We start from the raw sequence: 19,488 nt of genomic DNA, 5'->3' as shown, positions 1-19,488 counted from the left end.
CAGCGGTAATCAATTTAATCCCTGATTCAACCGGCACGCTAATGATAGCGGGCTGTGCGCCTTCATACGTCTTCTTTATACTCTTTATCGCACTTTCTTCTATTCCACTAAGGTTGAGTTGCTCTCTTAGCTCAGCACATATATCCTACCGCCCAGGTCTGTTAATTCCGGATCAGCTTTGACTTTCCGAAGGATACCGGCGTAAAATATATCGCCTTTCTTGGAAATAATGATTATTTCCGAGCGAATTCTCTTTTTTTCCTTCTGCCGCCCACCTTTGTCCATTGTTTGGGTTTGAAAGCTTTGGCCTCTTCTCTTTTTGTCAAAGTTAGGACCGTAGTTGAAGAACTACCTGGAACTTTCGCCGGTGCAGCTTTCGTCGGTGAAGAGGCCTTTTTCTTCTTGGCTGCTTGCACCAAGGGGTTCACTTTTTCGCTCCTACTCCGTTTGCCCACGTTCTTACCTTCCTTATAATGAAGAGGCGCCATCTGCGTCTCCCGCGTAACTTTACCATATGACGCTTGGGCGTTTCTCTCCTCCACCGCCCTGATATAGGACAACTTAATACCACGTATCAGAGCCCTGATATTTTGGTGGATATTTCGCCTCTCCTTGGTGAACTGAAAGAATTTTTTATGTGTTCCCCTAAAGAAACAAACGCTGTTGCAGTTTACTTTCCACTCTCATCTTTTACAGCATCAGTAATTATGTCAATCCAGGGACTATCTAAATTCCTTTCTTCCCTCGGTGGTGACCTTCTAAGTTCTGAGCATTTGCGAAAAGGATCCGGTGTAAATCTCATTTCAACTCCATTAAGATCTCTTGGAGCATTAGATGCCAAAGTAGCCAAGTTTCCTACTACCGAGGCACTGAAATCGTTGGATATCGAGAGACAATAGCCCGCTTGCCCACTCTCAAAACCCGCCGGGAACGGAGATTCCGAAGCCCCTGCACCGTAAAAAAACTACCTTTCCCGTCCTCCATATTTGGTTTTATTTCCAGGTGTTGTTCCCATAGCCAATTTTTATTCACTGGTCACCTACCAGGCCAGCACATAAGCATGCGCATGCCCTGATGCGTACATGTGCATACCCATAACGCATCCACCGAGCGTTCCGTTATCCGCACGAAGGGACGAGCCTGATAAGAGATTTGACAATAGGACGAACATATCCCTGGGTTAAGCTTAACGACATACACAGACTCAGTGAAAGGAGGTAAAATACTTAGGAATTCACCTTACTTGAAAGAAATATGTTGAAGTCTAAACCACTCAGGCCAACCTAAGATTCAAAACTCCCTTACAATTCAAAGTAATATTAGTCATCATCATCAACGGCGCAACAACTGGTATTCGGCCTAGGTCTGCCTTAATAAGGAATTCCAGACATCCCGGTTTTGCGCCCAGGTCCACCAATTCGATATCCCTAAAAGCTCTCTGGCGTCCTGACCTACGCATCGCTCCATCTCAGGCAAGGTCTGCCTCGTCTTCTTTTTCTACCATAGATATTACCCGTATAGACTTCCCGGGCTGGATCATCCTCATCCATACGGATTAAGTGACCCGCCCACTGTAACCTATTGAGCCGAATTTAATCCACAACCTGACGGTCATGGTATCGCTCATAGATTTCGTCTTTATGTAGGCTACGGAATCGGAAGTATTATTAATATTCAACTCAAATGAAATAAAGTCCATTGAATTCTACTTTTCCTCACATTCTTCTTCCAAATCTGATGAGCAGGAATAGTACATTAACCTTCTTTTCTTACTTCACAGTCCCCATCATTCCGCAATTCCTCTACGATATTCGGCACCCTGAAGCACCGCTGGATAGCCTACCCATCGGCCCGCCAACTACTCCTGCACCACCACCTCCCTGCATCAATCAGCAATCAGCCCCTCCATCGAATCGAACAGAACTTACAACCGCTGGATATGGTAATATCTTAACAGGAAAATATATAAACTTATTTGGAATGACCTCTTCCGTTCTTTTATTCGAAAACGTAGATGAATCTGGAGCAAACGCAACCATGATTTACGAGGAGCTACAGGAACGTCACAAAGAGCTTGTCGGAGAAACTGTGGAGGTTGGCCTAATGTTTGCTTCCAAAGCGTTTGTGCAGCTTCTCGCTAATCCAATTGTTGGTCCTTTAACACACAAGTAAGATGTTAAGTACACTTTTGAATCTAATTCACTGCATCACTAATACTAATCTTCTTTCTCAGAATCGGTTACAGCATACCAATGTTCGCAGGATTCGTGATCATGTTTTTATCAACACTAAGTAAGTTTGCTTTGTAACTATTAAAACGAAAATATTTGAAAGTGACTTTACAATTAGAGAGAAAATAAGGAAGACACATGTTTGACTAACCAAAAAAGAACCTTAAACCATATTCTCAGATGTAACTCCAGAAAATCTTCAAATAATTCTCTGCTTTCCCACAGTTTTTGCTTTCGGGAGATCCTACAGCGTCCTGTTTCTTGCAAGAGCCCTTCAAGGCATCGGGTCATCATGTTCTTCGGTATCTGGGATGGGAATGCTGGCTGATCGATACACTGATGACAAGGAACGCGGAAATGCGATGGGAATAGCACTGGGTGGATTAGCTTTAGGTGTACTCATTGGACCACCATTTGGAGGAATCATGTACGAGTTCGTGGGGAAATCAGCACCTTTTCTCATACTCTCCGCATTAGCGTTAGGTGACGGGCTCCTCCAATTGTTCATGCTTCAACCATCACTCGAACATACTGCTACTGATCCACCATCCTTGAAGTCACTGATAACTGACCCTTATATCATCATTGCGGCAGGTTAGGGCCCTTCCGACTTAAATCCATCTCATGCTGTTCCCCATTTCAAACCTTCAACAATTCAAAAACAAAATTTCTAATTTCCTTCACAGGAGCAATAACATTTGCCAACATGGGTATTGCTATGCTGGAACCATCTCTGCCAATCTGGATGATGGACAATATGGGTGCAAAGCGATGGGAACAGGGTGTTACATTTCTGCCAGCTTCGATCAGTTATTTGATCGGAACCAATCTTTTTGGACCCCTAGGACACCGGATCGGACGATGGTTGGCAGCACTTATTGGGCTTGTGATAATTGGATTCTGTCTCCTCTTGGTAAGATTTGTTAAACAAATTTAATTAGGTAGAAAACTCTCTTAACCTTATGTCAAGGACCTATCCATTAGGCTTGAACTAAACTGTTTACCCTCTATTTTCTGCAGATTCCAGTGGCAACCAACATCTATCACTTAATTCTTCCCAATGCTGGCCTCGGTTTTGCAATTGGCATGGTTGACTCTTGCATGATGCCCGAACTAGGTTACTTGGTGGATATCCGGCACACCTGTGTTTACGGAAGTGTATACGCGCTGGGAGATGTGGCTTTCTGTCTAGGATTTGCAGTTGGTCCAGCACTAAGTGGAACGCTTGTCAACAGCATCGGCTTCGAATGGATGTTAGTGGGAATAGCAGCTTTGTCCTTCTTGTACGCACCACTTCTAACCTTCCTGAAATCACCACCTACCAAAGAGGAGAAGAAGGTTGGTACCGATAATCCAGGTTTCGAACTTAACGAAAATACAAACCCAGTTAGCTGATGTTTTACGTTTTTTTTTATTTGTTTGGTTTGTGAATAAGTTTTCTTTGTTTAATTTTATATGATTATAATATAATTCCAGTTTATACTTCAAGTTGGTTTTATTTAACTGATTTCTATTTCTTTACTTAATTCTGGTTCGATTAATTAGTTATTCTTTTATTTTCAAAGTTTAATTCAGTTTCAGTCCTTCACATACATATTGATTATTACCACATGAAATTCAAGACCGCAGTTAGTACGCGCTCAGCATTATATCTACATCTGATATCTAGCGTGAAGAAATGGAGTGTGTGTGTGTGTATGGTGGGGGAGTAGCTACAGCTTCTGAGCACTCAGGCCGTGTTGGCCCATTGTACTCGCCTCCCCTGTCTAACGGAATATTCCGGATTCGTTAACGTATCGCAGGATTTCCGTTAGTGGATGTGATGCTACCCGTCGCAATTGGAGGACATCGGCACCAAAGATCTGATGCCTAATGCGTCCATAGGCGGGGCATTCACATAGGAAATGCTCCGTGGATTCCGCTTCCTCATTACAGGAGGGACACGTAACATCTTCGGTAATTCCTATTCTGAACATATGCCCAGCTAGTGAACTATGGCCTGTCAGAATGCCCACAATACACCTGCAAGTCCTCCTGCTTTTCGACAGGATAAACTTTGCGGTACGTATGTTGGGTTCTGGCAGGAAAAGTTTGGTGTGTCGAGCAGCATTTAAGCTCTGCCACCTGTCGTTATGGGAAACTTGCTCCCAGTTTTTGAAAGCAGATTTAGCCAATGCTACTGATATCCCAATTGCTGGCTCCGGTCCCAGCATAGGGGAGATTGACCCCTCTTTCGCTAAAGCGTCCGAGATTTCATTTCCCTCTATGCCACAGTGACCAGGTACCCAGAGTAGTTCCACCGTATTGAATCTAGACACAGAGTTCAAACGATTTCTGCATTCCTGAACGATTTTCGAGGTGATCAAAGGAAGAAATGGAGTAGAGAAAGGATTGATTTGTCGTTGGTGCAAAATTTCCTTGACTGCTCCAAATAGAGACTTCAACAAAATTAGAAAGATATTTTGGAATAATAAAGGACTCCTAATCACTCTGGCCCCGAATTTTTCCTTTGCGGTCCTCTCAATAAATGAATACTTGAATAACATCCAAAAAAGCATTGACCGATCTGCTTAACGAAAAAGACACATTGGGGAAAGCGACAAGATATTAAATCCGTATTGAACGAAGCAAGGACACATAATAATTCCACATCCCACCCCAATATTGAAGAGCCGCTCATGATCTACATTTGCAGGCCACTTCCAAAATATACCTTATAGGAATCTTATCCCCAAATTAGATGGCCTATATGTGTAACGTCACTACGCTCGCTCAAGCCTTACTATGACATAGGCCTATTGCTTCCCCGATGCCCAATGATGGCGAGCTTTTCGAGATTATACGTAATCCTAGCAAGCGGCGGTGAAATAAACACCTACTAGAAAAAATGCTCTGGCTCAATTGAGAAACTGTCATTCATTTGCGTTGCGGTGATGCATAACATGTCTCAACAGTTCAATAGGTATCATACCCACAGTGACCACCAGAGAATTTTATTCCAGCTACGAACAGTTAGTTAGCAAAGATTAAAGAAGTTTTTCAAGAATAAAATTCGTCTGAACTTCCAAGTGGTGCGCATTGCCCAACAAAAACCTAACTGCCGGTGGAATCTTGATCTGTCTAACTTTCACTTAGGCCGTTATCGATTGTGCGAAGTATGAAGAAAAAAAAAGACATATAAAGAAGTCTAAAGAAAGAACAGACTCTCATCATCAACTTCGCAATAATTTCCGGTACCCGGTCTTTTTTTTTGAGGAGGTGGAAATCTTCAAAAGACACTGGCCTGGACACGCCAGCGTGTGGGATTCTTACCCCCGAAGCCCTGTGGAACCACCGTACGGTATTACATCACGGGGCGGAGTCTCATTTTAGCTTGCTCCCCTTTCGTCTCTACACGGCGTACGTAACCGCACTTTTCTGGTCTCCTCTGCCTTTCGCAGTTTGCTATGGATAGATATGACCATGGAGTTGATCGCATCCCAGTCTTCCTGACATGCTAGCATTCTTCGCACCAGATTCTCTGGTACGAGCACCTCTCCTGGAGTCTCCTCTAGGTTCTTCCTTTCCTCCACACATCTTGGACAGTGGAAGAATACATGCTCTGGGTCCTCTGGGACTCCATCGCAGTTTGGACAATCTGGTGAGGTATCTAGTTTAAACCTGAACAAGTACTGGCGATATCCTCCATGCCCCGTGAGAAACTCAGTAAGGTTATAATGAATCTCACCGTGCCGTCTCTTTAACCACTCCTTGATGGCAGGGATGAGCCTGTGTGTCCACCGACCCTTTCCCGAGCGTTCCCAACGCTCTTGCCATCTATTTAGAGATCTCTCCCTTTCGGCTTTCTTCGTCTGCGATAAAGGAGAGATAGACTTCGCACTATATATATTCATCATCTCATCTGCCAGGATGTCAATGGGCATCATTCCAGAGACGACGAATGCTGCATCATCTGAGGCAGTCCTGAATGCCGAGCACACCCTTAGGGCTGTTCTTCTGTAGACTGAACTCAGTTTGTTAGCGTTAGATGTAACTTGCAATGCCTTTCCCCAAACTGGAGCTGGATAGAGCAGGATCGAACTCACTACCCTAGCTATAAGCAACCTGGAAGCATGCCGTGGCCCTCCCACGTTCGACATCATTCTTGCCAGGGCCACACTCGCAGTGGATGCTTTGTCATAGACATACTGCACGTGTTGCTTATAGCTAAGCTTCCCATCTATCATCACTCCCAAGTATTTGATCGCAGGCTTAGAAGGGATGATATGATTCCCAATTTGAATACGGGCAAAATATCTTTTACGGCGCTTGGTGATGAGGACCGCTTCCGTTTTTTCCACCGCAAGTGTCAGACCAGAACTCTCTAGCCAACCCTTAACAGCACTGACCGCTTCGCATGAGTATAACTCAGCATCTTCGAGATGCTTTGTGACAACAACCAGCGCTATATCATGGGCGTAGCCCACCACCGTGGCTTCCCCCGGAAAGGAAGATTAAGAACATCGTTGTACATGATGTTCCACAGCAATGGGGCCCAGTACGGAGGCCTATGGGACACCCGCGGAGACAATGTACTGCTGGGGTCCGTCATCGGCGCCACATCAAATCCTCCGTTCTTGTAAATAGCTGTTTACAATAGCTGCAAGATAAACGGGAATACCAATCTTCGCCAGAAATTCCCGTATTAGGTTCCAATTGGCCGAATTGAATGCATTTCTCACATCCAGGGTCACTACTATGTAACCATTTTGATGGCATCAATGGTTGATCTGGCTTTACGGAACCCATACTGCCGATCTGAGAGACCTCGCTGGCTCTCAACAACCGGGAGTAATCTACTATAGATTACTAGCTCTAGCATTTTGCCCACAGTATCCAAAAGACAAATAGGTCTGTAGCAGGTTTGCCAGCGTAGGCAGTAGCTTCAACTTCTGTCGTTTCCATAATGCAGGAAATATCTCCTCGGACATGCACGCTTCGAACAACTCAGCGAACATGTCCGATCTGGATTTCACGGCAAGCTTAAGGGCTTTATTCGGCACGCCATCCAGACCCAGAGCTTTGTTATCTCCTATCCTAGCGCAGATCTCCAACAGCTCGTCACTGATGACTGGCGGTATTGCCGTGTCGTTCAGAGGTCGCTGGAAGCTGTCTCTGCCCTCCTCTTGCTGGGGGAATAACCCCTGGATAATTTTTAGCAAGAGTGAAGGGCACGTGATCTGCGGAGATGATCGGACTCTGAATCGCCCCATCACGATTCTATAGGCGCTCCCGCAAGGGTTTACGTCGGCTTCTAAACAGAGCTCCTTAAAGCATTCCCTCTTGCTCCGTTGGATGGCAAGCTTGAGGGTTTTGCGGGCTTCCTTATAAGCGCGCTCTTTTTGCCCCTGGTCGATTCTGCTTACCGCTCTTTGAGCCGCTCTTCTGGCTCGGTGACAGGCTGATCGAAGACTGGCCAGTTCAGCATTCTACCAGTAGTTTGGTCTTCTACTGGGGAATGAGCACCTCCTCGGCATGGACGCGTCACACGCTTTGGCGATGCATTGGGCCACATGGACAGCTCTTTCCGTAGAGGCGCCTGCTTTATTAGGTTGGTCCAACCACACCTCCATGAAGGTCTGCTCATCCAGAGCTTTAGCGGACCAGCCTGACATCTTTCTCGGTTTCGGGCATGATGGTCTTATGCCCGGTACCCGGTCTAGGCCTGCCTTAGTAAGGAACTCCAAACATCCCGGTCCGCCATTTCGTTACCCCTCAAAGCCACCTGGCGTACTGGTCTACATTATCGCTCCATCTAAGGCGGGGTGTGCCTCGTCTTCTTTTTCCAGCATAGATATTGCTCTTGTAGACCCTACCCGGGCTGCATCAGCCTCACCTGGAAGCACTCTGCTCACAGGCTAACATAAAACTGCGGTAAATCACTAAAAAGTTTTAATAAAACCACTCGAAAGCTGTACGAGGGATCAGGTATTACATTAATTCCATCATCACTCGAGGGTTATTTTCTCAGTCAGGGAGGGATCGTGACAGTTTTAAGCTACTTAGCAGATAATGAGTAATCCGAGAAGAACCACTGGAAATCCGTAACTGGATATAAGACCTTCAAGCAAGTTATTGGAGCCTGTATTGCTGAGGGAAAACCTTTTGTTGCTACCGGAAGCCGAAAATCCTCCAAACTACCCTTTTACTGCCCCATGCATCCTATAGGGAGAACATACCACAAAAGCCTTTTGCGTTACGGGCGAGCCCTTGATACTAATCCGTGAACAGGTTGCAAAATTGACCTCTAAAATCGCCGGTGCAAAACGTTGCTATTTACTGTTCGATAACCTTCTTTTGATAGGGATGAAAGACCTCTCAGTGATATACATATATACTTGACGCCTGTCGATCCTACAATGTACAATCACTAAAAGACGACGCATTAGCTATGTGAGCCTGATGAGCAAAGAGTCTAGAATGATCATCAGGAAACGCTACTGGTTTTGCGAGAATATGGACCGTCCAATTAAGTGGGAGAAGCGAACGTGAGCGGAATGTCCGAATTTCTGCAGCAAGCTATAATATATGCCTTGATCTGTAACGAACAGAAGGTTAAAAGTGTGATCGCTATTTCCATTACTTCCATTACTGAAAGATATTCACGGCAATCTCAGTTTCGGAAGTAGACCCCGAAATGTAAGCCAAACCCGACTCAACTCTACAAGGTGCTCTTGCAGCCAGCAAACACAAATTTGTAAATCGAACAATAACGTAAACAAGACGCCTGCCAAAATGAATTTTAGATGAACGCTGTCGATCCCAAGATTGTTCTGCATTAAGCTTCAGCTTAAAGACCTCAGAATTGTCCTGCGCGGCACCTTGAAAGTCATCCCCGTAAAATAAGAATGCAATAGTGGTCGTCCAGACCATTGTGAGCCTTGTTTGAACAGTGATATCTGGAAGAGGTAAGTGGGTGCGGGTCGTCCAGGACGCAAGTATAGTGGCACCCTTCCTCCAAATGGTCAAAAATTCTTCCTGGAAGCAAAGGCGTTCAGGTGGTAAAAAGAAAAACAAATAAGATTGCCATTGGCTAAAGACAAACAAACCAGATCACGGAATACCTCTTCAAAGGGTTCACCAGAGTTTACGCCCTTACCACCGACTTTTCCACGACCGACGTCAAAACTGAAGCCTGTTTCAAAAAGCACTAATTTTTGTTCTCCCTTTTGAAATAGTTCATTTACATTGGAAATCGATTTTGAGTCTTATATTGCTCAGCATAAAACGTCTCTTGTTTCCCTATAATGTTCATATGGCATCCCTCTAAAATTTGTTACTTGGTAAGGCAGCCAAATCGCATACTTATACTCGAATATTCTTTTCCAGATTTTTCCCTGAGTCATCTAAATTTCTCCTTAAAGTTGCATCCTCTAATCACTCCAGATTAATTAATAATTACTCGTGTACTTCCAGTGACCATAATTCACTTACTTTTTTATTCATTCACTATAAGTTGACGTTCGATATAACTTTATAGTTCCAGAACATCTTCACTTGGCTGTAGCTTTTAACAGACTCCTCGAGTTCAACCGTTCACCGATCCACTTTCCTCAGCCGATCCAAGCTCCACTAATTTTTAACCTGACCTTAAACTTCAAATTCAATGTCGGCGGTGGCAATAGCAAAAATTACATCAAATTTTCATGAGCCAAATCATTACAACAACAAACTGCCATTCGCTACAGCCAGAAAAAAAGTTGGGGTTGCACATAAAAGTATGCAGCATGAGCAAGTTTAGGTACAAGATAAACGTGAACGTTCATTTTGAATTATTACCTGTCAATGCACAATCAGGGTAATAATAACGAGCGAACGCAGAGTTAACCACATTGCCTCCTACAGTAATCCTGTAGTGTACTCGGTTTTGAATAAAGTGCTCAAACGCACTTCAAATCCCTGATCCAATTGAATTGTCGCGCGCAGGCTTATTCTATTTCCGAGTTGCCACAATCTCGGGAGATGCCGGATTTTAGCTAATACTAACGCGTAGTACCAAACATTTAGGCTTGGACGATCCTACTTACTTAAAAACTAAAGGGGCGCTAGTGGTGGTGGCCGGTGATAGGTCATTGGGAGAATCCGTCGAGAACTCGCCGCAACATCGAGAACGTATGCAGAACGGTATATTTCCGCATGGTTTGAACTAAATTATGTGACAGTCGGCCGGTTAGGGACTTAGGCACAATACCTGTAGCTGACAATATTATGGGAACCACAACCACCCGCTCGAGACGCCAAATTTCTTTGATTTCCCGAGCCTGTAGCTCATAGTTCACCTTCTTCTCAACGTATTTCCGTTCGATGTTGCTATTATGGGGGATAACAGGATTAATGTTATAGGCGGGGCTACTTGTCTTATCAGCTAACAGCACGCCAAGTTTGTTGTGTGGAATATGGCGACCAGTTAGAACTTGCCAGTCCTAATATGTAAGCAGAACTACCAAGTACTGCTTGCGAATTATATCAGTAAACCGAACATGTTCCCGTGATCAGCCCATACAGCATTATGCCTGGCGATGTATTGCACCAGTGCCATAACAGTGCAGCCAGAAGTAAGATGGCTCAACGTCTCTAACACCGTCTGCACCACACATTCTGCACTGGTCGTTCTCCACCCATTTTTTCATGATGAGCTTTTTATAAGCTCGGGTGGTGACCACGCTTTCCAGAATAATACACATGAATCCCTCCGTCTCAACAAAGAGGCCCCCCAGCACACAGCCTGTTCGACAAATGCAAATCGATAAATGGCTGGCAAAGGCAATTCACGTGCATTGCCGTCGACTTCCACCTTACACTTCACTTCACTCACGGGATTGGAAGATCGATTCTTCAAGTTAAGTGCAGTCATGCCGCAGTCTCCCTTACAGACAGCCGCATGCAACGAACTCGCCTGCTCTTTGCTGTAATAATAAGCGCGCAGCGAGTCGACTTGGCGATGATGTTGTGCCACTACGTCAACCACCCCTACCTCAGATGTCACGAGGCAGGTTTTTCCGCTCCACGGCAGAGTTTGGATATTGAATTCAGAATTTGGACATAGTAATCCGTATCCGCTGCTAGACGTTTTCTGCATAGGTTTTCGTCCGGCAATATTCCGAATGCATAAGCCAGTGAAAGGATAGCGAATACATTCAATGCGCCTATTTTATTCTTTTCCGAGAAATGCGATTTCAGTACCAGCTTTGCACGTCGCAGGAATTCAGACAGTAGAGCATCCTCCAGATCATCAATTCGAGCATGGGTTCCTTGCAGAATTGCTAGGTATTTGTAGAAGTCTGTCTCGGTGCCAGCTTGGATGTAGAGGTCACGAATGCTATGTCCGACATGCGGCTCGTGATGACCTTTGCGGATGGCTTGGATCCGACACTTGTCTAATCCAAATTCTATCCAAATATCACGACTGAACGTGTCTTCTATTCGCAACAGATCAATACCCGCATACAGCTTGATGTCATCTAAGTACATCAAGTGTGTCAACTCACACTTAGCAGGTAGGACATATTTGATTGCGAAACTATGTCCTCTAGCATCATTCAGTAGCCATGAAAGAGAGCTCAGTGCCATGCAAAACCAAAGGGGACACGACGAATCCCCTTGGAAGATGCCTCTCCGTATACAGATGGACTCTGAGGTATTGGCACCGTCAGGTGAACGCACTGATAAAGTGGTATACCACCCTTCCATGACTGTCGCCAAGAACTTTATTAGTTTGGGAGCAATGTGATACAGGCGTAGGACATCGATTAGCCAGGTATTCGGTACGCTGTCGAAAGGCTTGACATAATCGATATAGCAACTAAAGAGATTTCTTTGGAATCTAATTCCTTGTCCTACATTTACCGAGTCGATAATGAGTTGCTCTTTGCCACCCCTTGAACCAACTCGACAACCCTTCTGCTCCTCGGACAGAATATTGCTGGCCTCTAGGTGCACATATGAATTTGTAGTGGGTTGGTAAGCAAGTAATCAGTCTTGGGTCCGCGAGGTCCTGCACTGTGTCCTTTTTAGGGACAAGATAGGTAATCCCCGCGCTATGGAAGGGTGAAAATTCCTCCGGACGACTCATGGCTTGATTTATGCTGTATGCCAACGGACCGTGTATACTGGTGAACATTTCATATCAGAAGTTCTGCACTCGATCCATACCTGGTCTCCTCCTCGGTAACATCCGCAAAATTCATGCCTGGCGCAGTGGCATGGCGGGTGCCTTCGGCGGTGGTCCAAAGTCCACTCCAATACCCTTTCGCTTCTGTCACCGAAACTGTACTGTCTGGACGCTCTGTTGGGACTCGTTGAGTGATCTGAAAAAATTTCGCTGGTTCTTCGCGCACGTTGCATTCTGAACACGTCTGAAATGACTTTCGCCATACCTTCGTAACCGACTGCATATGATAGAAAATTTCTGTTTTAGTGTGTCCAGAATTTCAATTACAGGTATTTCACTGGAGATGGCATTGTTATAATCCCTCTGCACTTTATTCTTCACCCGTCTACTGGCATTTCCAGAGCTGATTTGAGTCAGTCTAGCAATGTCCTGTATTGGTGAGTCTCGCCGATGTTCCAGACGAATTCTCCATGTTGAATCGTTTCAGTCACTCAATCCAATAACACGAAACGGAATCTTCTGACCGTGCAATCTGATCGCCGTAATTGCACCCCAATACACAAGTAATTATAGTTGCAGTAGCGACATATCAGCACACAGCCGATATGCAATCTCATCATTGATTTGAGATAGAATTCTCGGAGTTGCTGGACATGAATAGAACCTGGGAATACCTGGCCTATGTCAAGGACCCATTTCCGAGAATTCTATACACGCTCCTTAGAATTCGTTCCGAACCTCAGTGGAACCCTCAACTGGACGGTGGAGAAGAGTGCTTCGGCGAGTACTGAAACTCTTACCTGCAGTTAGGCGTGGTGTTGTTGATGCTGCCGTCTCTGCCCGCGTCGACTCTCGGTCCGAAATCTCCGCGATGACCTCAAGTCGGACACACTCCCTGATGATGACCGGGATTGTGTCGCTTCAACTTATAAAGCGGTGCTAGTCTGCGACCCACTACCACAGTCACGTGCGCAAATGGGAAACGCTCGACGAATCTCTGGTACAATAAGAGACGGTAGGATGTTGTATCCGCCCCGCCGTTATTTCGTAGTAGGAGCGGATGGTGAAGAGGTTCATTTCTTCAGTCCACTTCATCCGCTGCCTACGCGAACCTGCTGAAGTGATCGCCACAGATTGTGGCGAAACAGCTACAGCTGACGGAGCAAGGCTCCTAGTCGACACAGTAGTGCCCGCTTGAAGGCATATACATGCACGAAATCCACAGTTGGTACCTCCGCAATGGACTCAGAGTGAACGCTAGAAAAACTGGACTAGAATTATGTTCACTAAGAACATCAGGTGGGGCAGCTATACCCTACCCACTTTAGCAGGGGCGGAAATCCAGCTGGCACAAACAGTCAAGTACTCAGGAGTACATTTCGACTCCAAGTTAACGTGGAAGCATCATATCCATGAACAATATCAGAAATCCTGCAGATTGCTTTGGTGCTGTAGGAATGCGATAGGTAAGACCTGGGGACTTTCACCAAAACGGATATACTGGATGTATACATCCACAATAAAACCCTTTTGACTACTACGCCGACTGCGGCACTTGAAGCTATCCTAAATTTACCCCCCATTCACTTGGAGGTGAAACGAAAAACAGCCAATGATGCATATAGACTCGATACCATTGGAGCGTGGAAAGGTGGCCAATCACACGGTCCTGCGTCTATCTGGAAATTCCTTGACAAACATCCGGTAACCCTGATGCCGACCAATCATATGGTTTCCAGATTCGTCTTTGAAAAAACATACACTGTCGTAATCACCGAAAGAGAAGAATGGTCGACAAATGCCCATGAGTCTTTTCAGGTTACAGACTTATAATCTTCACTGACGGGTGAGTTATGGAGGGCGAATCGGGCGCAAAAGTGTTCTCGGGGAATCCGATTATAGAACTGGCCCGATCCATCGGACAAATGACGACCATATTCCAGGCGGAGATATATGCCATTTCATTGGCAGCAGAAGAATGTCTGCGTCAAAAATGAAGGGGTCGCACCATTCGAAGCTTTTCCGACAGTCTGGCGGCATTATCAGCACTAAACAGCAACGACATATCAAGCCGGTTGGTGTGGAGTTGTCATCAGGTGCTGCTAAAACTTGGTCGACTGAACGAAACATTCCTGATGTGGTTGCCGGGGCACTCTGACATCGATGGTAATGAGTAGGCTGACAGACTGGTTTGCTGAGGGTCTGGATCTACAATAATGGGGCCAGAACCAGCTCTTGGCATCCAACCGGCAGGCGAAAATACTTGCGAAAGAGCCTAGAGTCTCTACAGTGGCATTTTTGTTGTCCCTTAAGAAGTGGGACATGAAAAGATTGGGGTGGTTTTGGCTACAAAGCCAATGTGAGGAGGAGGAGGAGATAGCCCTTCACTTTTTATTCAGCTGCTTTGTCTCCTCAGATCTCAGAAGAGAACACCTTGGCAAGGTTTTCTTCAATGAAGAATCAGCCCACTCTCTGCCTCTGGAGAATGTTCTCAGCTTTGCTAGAACCTGCGAACGCCGAAGGCGAGAAGCCATTGAATAGGCGATTTACGGGGATGGTACAGTGGACCTAACAATGACCTCAGTGCTCGGAGCTACTTTTCCCCTAGAAAACTAAACTAAACTACTTCTCCTTCTTCTCATTAAATGGTTTTGCATTTTATACCTAGGTGTGATGACGACTTCCTCAGTGTGATGACAGCTTCCACAGTGACTAATCTGCAAGACTGCAAAGTTTCTGCAATTTCCTCACCTATCCCCTGAGACGCTCTGGTGGCGTACAGCCATTCAGACTGAAATTATCCATACCTGCTCCTTTCACAACCGGTCTTTGAAATATTTAAATGAAAAAGAATTTTGGAGTTTAGAGAGAAGGTACAAGGGTGTTGGTTCTTGTGAAATGCTGCACATATCGCAAAGCCGGATAATATAGCCGGTAAATACATATATCTGCCCCAAGATCATCCAATTTGCCTTGGGTGTTGGCTAACTAAATATCATTTGGTATACTCCAAGAACGAGTATCCAGCTATTACACTGAATTGTAGAATTAACTAAACCCTTTGTTATGGTCACTGCGTAGATCCGCATAAGCCTTGAAGCGCCTCACCCAGGGGGAATATCTTGTTTTTACCTGGATAGGTATCGAATGCAAGGCCGCAATTAATTAAATTAAATTAATTTTAAAAAAAGAAAACATAAGCAGGTCAAGCTTGTGTTTTTGTGTGCCCCTTAAGACACGACACATTGGCAGTAGAATGTTAAAGTGAAACATCGCACCAACAAATTTTTACATAAGTAAAATCAGAGCACTTTTCATAGCTATAGCTTTTCCTTATATTTTTAATAATATACCTGATTTTTAATTTATATTCACTATATTTCTAATGTTTAGTATAAACACCTTGTACATTCACAAAATAATGTTTAATTACAGTCACTCATAATTGGGGAACGATCATCCGTGAGATATGTTACATACCAGAACGAAGAAGATGACGAATAGTAACCGGTAAGTGTATAAACTTCCAATCAAACATCAAATTTTGAAATTATATTTAATCCAAAAAGAACATCTTTGCGAGAAAAATACACGAAATATCAAGCACTTCTTAAGGAAATTCTTATTGTAAACAACCAAAAATATCAGGAAAACCATATTTGATTCAACATATTAAAAATTATAAACAAGTAGCGTTATATTTTCATTATATACTATGCTTTGATATGAATATTTGTGAAATACTTTATTTTTTGAACAAGTTTCGAAGTATTAAATATTTTATTAATGCATCGTTGCACTGAGTATCTAAGAAACGTAATTTAAAGGGAAATTTTGAAATTTAAACACCAGACCAAAAACATACGTACATACACACTATAAAAATTTATGGAACAATAATGAATTGATATACCATTTGCTAGCAATATTTATACAAAAAGGACACTTGTTATGATTTTGCACTAGAAAAATATGGAAAGTTAGAGAGAAGATTACATTTGTTACATGTGCACCTAAATAATATACATAAATGTCAGTATTAACACATATTTGAAAATCTAAAGATAAAATTTATCAAACTTACAAGTATATAAGGACATAAAGTGTTTGCTCGTTGAAGGACTTGTTAGGAACTTAAAAATGTTTTATTTAATAGTTGATTGATTAGCTTTGTTTCTAATTATTATTTGTAATGCATTATTTGAGAATGAAAGGATGAGATAGAATCTAAATTCAAACTAGGCGCATACAAGATTTGAATGAAAAATTGTTGATAAAATATCGCTGATTCTGATAACTATTGAGAATCGTAACTATTATTATTTCATAATTACTCCCTGCAAACGCAAAGTCAATCGTTTGAATGATTGCTTTTGGCATGGTTTGTTAATATTCTTAGATTGAATAGATTCTTTAAAATGTCGAGTACATCTTGTAAACTTTAAGGACATGTAAAAATCGCATTTTCGAATTAAAAAGAAAGGATATAGCATTTGTTTTGGACAAGTGAATGAGATGCCATGATACAATACTGAACCTGATTCTCTGAGTTGCTTAATTGTGGAGCTGTAACTGCTATCCTTGAAGGGATAATCGCTGATGTGTAATGGAAATAATAAGCTTGCATTTATCTCCAATATGTGAAATAAGCCCAAGTGGCCAAGGGTTTCCGGCAAATAGTACGGAAGCGCACTAGGTCCTACCTGAACTGAAAGAAGCAAAGCAACAGAAGTCATATTAATCACTCTACAAATGAGAAGAATATCCTGAGTAAGTAAGCTTGATGATTGACTGCCCTCTTGGACTAGTAAAATTGTGCAAGAATACTATGGAAGGCAAAGATATACCAGAAGACTCAGAAACGTGATCATATCTTCGTTTCAACGTCTTGGGTGATATTAGCCTGGCAATTATATTATTCATGAATATCAGCTTCTTTGGAAGAGGATGTCTTGGTCAAGCTTCATTACTAACAAGTATAGCTTAAGGGTAAATTTAATTGAAGTGAAGAGGCAATGAGACCACTTTGGGAGGTTGAAGGTAAAAAATTCTGTAAGTTCTGCAACTTTGAAACCCCGAAAAATCAGCATCAAAATATTATAGAGTCAGTAGGCTCGATTTCGAGCCCAGGAAAAACAATATCAGCGGGAAAAATTTGGTAACAGTCCAAGTCAGAGAAGCTAAATTGATGGAAAAGCTAGTTAATTAAAAGAATACCGATATAGATTGGAAGCAAGTGATTCTCCGTTTCAGTAACAAAATGCCCGAGGATTTTAACGTTTCAGTTTTTAAATTTAAATTCTAGGAAAGTTCAAGGAACTACCTACCTAAGCACTAGCTGTGATTTTCAAATCTATTGTGAGCCTTTTCCTCCGTGCACTCCAGGTACTACCCAGCCAGCAAATCTACTTTGATTTCCATTTACTGTGCCCAAGTATGTTGTCGAAAATAAGCGAGTTCAGGAGTCACCTCATGGCGTTCGCTGTATGTGATCTAACATTATCATCAACAGGCAGATTGCCTTGGTCAACATGTACCTCTTTTATTCTGAATCGCCTTTTTTAATCTTTTTGGGGTCCTAGAATATCTTGCTGCATTAATGGATAAGGATTCAATCAAAACTATGCCTTTCTGGCCTCAAAACACAAATACTATGATTTTTGGCTAAAATTGTGGTTTTAAATTTTCTGGTGGAGCGTGAAAAGGTGCGGGGTAGAGACTGTATTTTGATTTCAGGCGTCTAGTGGGCAACCCAAGTTTCATCTCCAGTAATAGCGAAAACCATCGCATTCAAATGTGTAGCGCAGCAAAAATATATATAATTATTATTATATTATTTTGTTAGCTGTTTTGAAGCCCTTTTCGTAAACAGTTTCGATATCTGGGGGTTCCAGTGATTGTTTGTGCAACAAAATCTGGAGATTTGCGGAATTTATCCATCTTCTATTATATCTGCGATCTTAACAAAACGTGTTCTCGATTTTTCCGACATACAGACAGACAGAAGATCTTTCCTGCCCCTGATCATCATGGACGGAAGTAAAGCTGTCTTTAAATTGTCAACACCACTTGTATACACTTGGAGGTTTCATAACTCCATCAGCAAAGGCAGTTTTAATCTCTTTCAACATTTCAACTGGAATTTCTCCCTTCACAACCAGGTAGCAGATAACGGTGCGCATTTCGTACTTGGTGGGGGTTTGGTTCAACATTTTCCGCCATAGATGTCCTTGGATCAAGAGTTTGCGATATACCTACCTCGAATTGGTCTCAACCAAAAATCGATCAACGAATTGAAACTATTATGTCAATTTACCCAAGCTTTTGTTTGTAAAATTGACAGAGAGGGCTTTAGTCCTTTGAATTCAGACCATAAGAGTAAGGAAACTAAACAGCTTTGCGGTTGGTACGAAACAAATATTTGCCTTATACCATTCATACGCAAATTTGGCCAGATGGTCTTCAGTTGTTTTCCTGAAAAAGTCACAACTGGCTTACTTTGCCATAAAAAACTCTTGATCCTTGGACAGAATCCTTTCCTATGACAAAGTTGGAAGCGTTCACATCTTTTCAGCTTCGTTAGCTGGCTAGTAACCTTAAGTAGTAGAACCTATTTGCTTATGCTGAGTTTGAGGTCAGGTCAAGTAAGCGGAGCATTCCTAGGGAACTTCATTTTGGAGCACTTCCTGAATGAAGCAAAACAAATAAAATCACTAGAGCGAATGGGCATATTGATCACTTTACAAGTGAGAAGAATATGCTAAGTTCCATCAAACTGCAAAGAGCAGCATAGTTGTTAGCTTAGTACCATCAACAGTAAGCTTGATGATTCACTGTCTTCTTGGATCACCAGTAACTAGTCAGTCGTAAAATTATGCAAGAATACTATAGAAGGCAAACATATATCAGTAAACTCAGAAACATGATCATATCTTGATTTCAACGCCTTGGTTTATATTAGCTTAGCAATTGGATATATTATTCTTGAATATCAACTTCTCAGGAGGAAAATGTCTCAGAAAAGATTCATTACTAAGAAGCATAACTTGAGCGTAAATTTAAGTGAAGTAGAAAATAATACAACTATGGAATGTTAAGGTTGAGTAA

At 43.0% G+C, this 19,488-nt stretch overlaps 1 protein-coding gene across 3 annotated transcripts in view; it reads left to right on the top strand.

Moving 5' to 3' along the window:
- LOC119655925 (synaptic vesicular amine transporter) overlaps window positions 1-3,719 on the top strand; it is a 104,401-nt gene extending 100,682 nt beyond the window's left edge. For all 3 annotated transcript variants that reach the window (XM_038062096.1, XM_038062094.1, XM_038062095.1), the window contains exons 3-8: window positions 1,781-1,942; window positions 2,015-2,168; window positions 2,234-2,292; window positions 2,457-2,825; window positions 2,918-3,144; window positions 3,252-3,719. In XM_038062096.1, the coding sequence (XP_037918024.1) occupies window positions 1,781-1,942; window positions 2,015-2,168; window positions 2,234-2,292; window positions 2,457-2,825; window positions 2,918-3,144; window positions 3,252-3,626 (1,346 nt within the window). In that variant the 3' untranslated portion in view covers window positions 3,627-3,719. The remainder of the gene's footprint in view (window positions 1-1,780; window positions 1,943-2,014; window positions 2,169-2,233; window positions 2,293-2,456; window positions 2,826-2,917; window positions 3,145-3,251) is intronic.
- Window positions 3,720-19,488: the final 15,769 nt, after the last annotated feature.

The sequence above is a fragment of the Hermetia illucens genome, chromosome 4, assembly GCF_905115235.1.
Source record: "Hermetia illucens chromosome 4, iHerIll2.2.curated.20191125, whole genome shotgun sequence".
In the NCBI taxonomy this organism is placed as follows: domain Eukaryota; kingdom Metazoa; phylum Arthropoda; class Insecta; order Diptera; family Stratiomyidae; genus Hermetia; species Hermetia illucens.
This window is presented reverse-complemented; position numbering and strand designations above follow the sequence as displayed.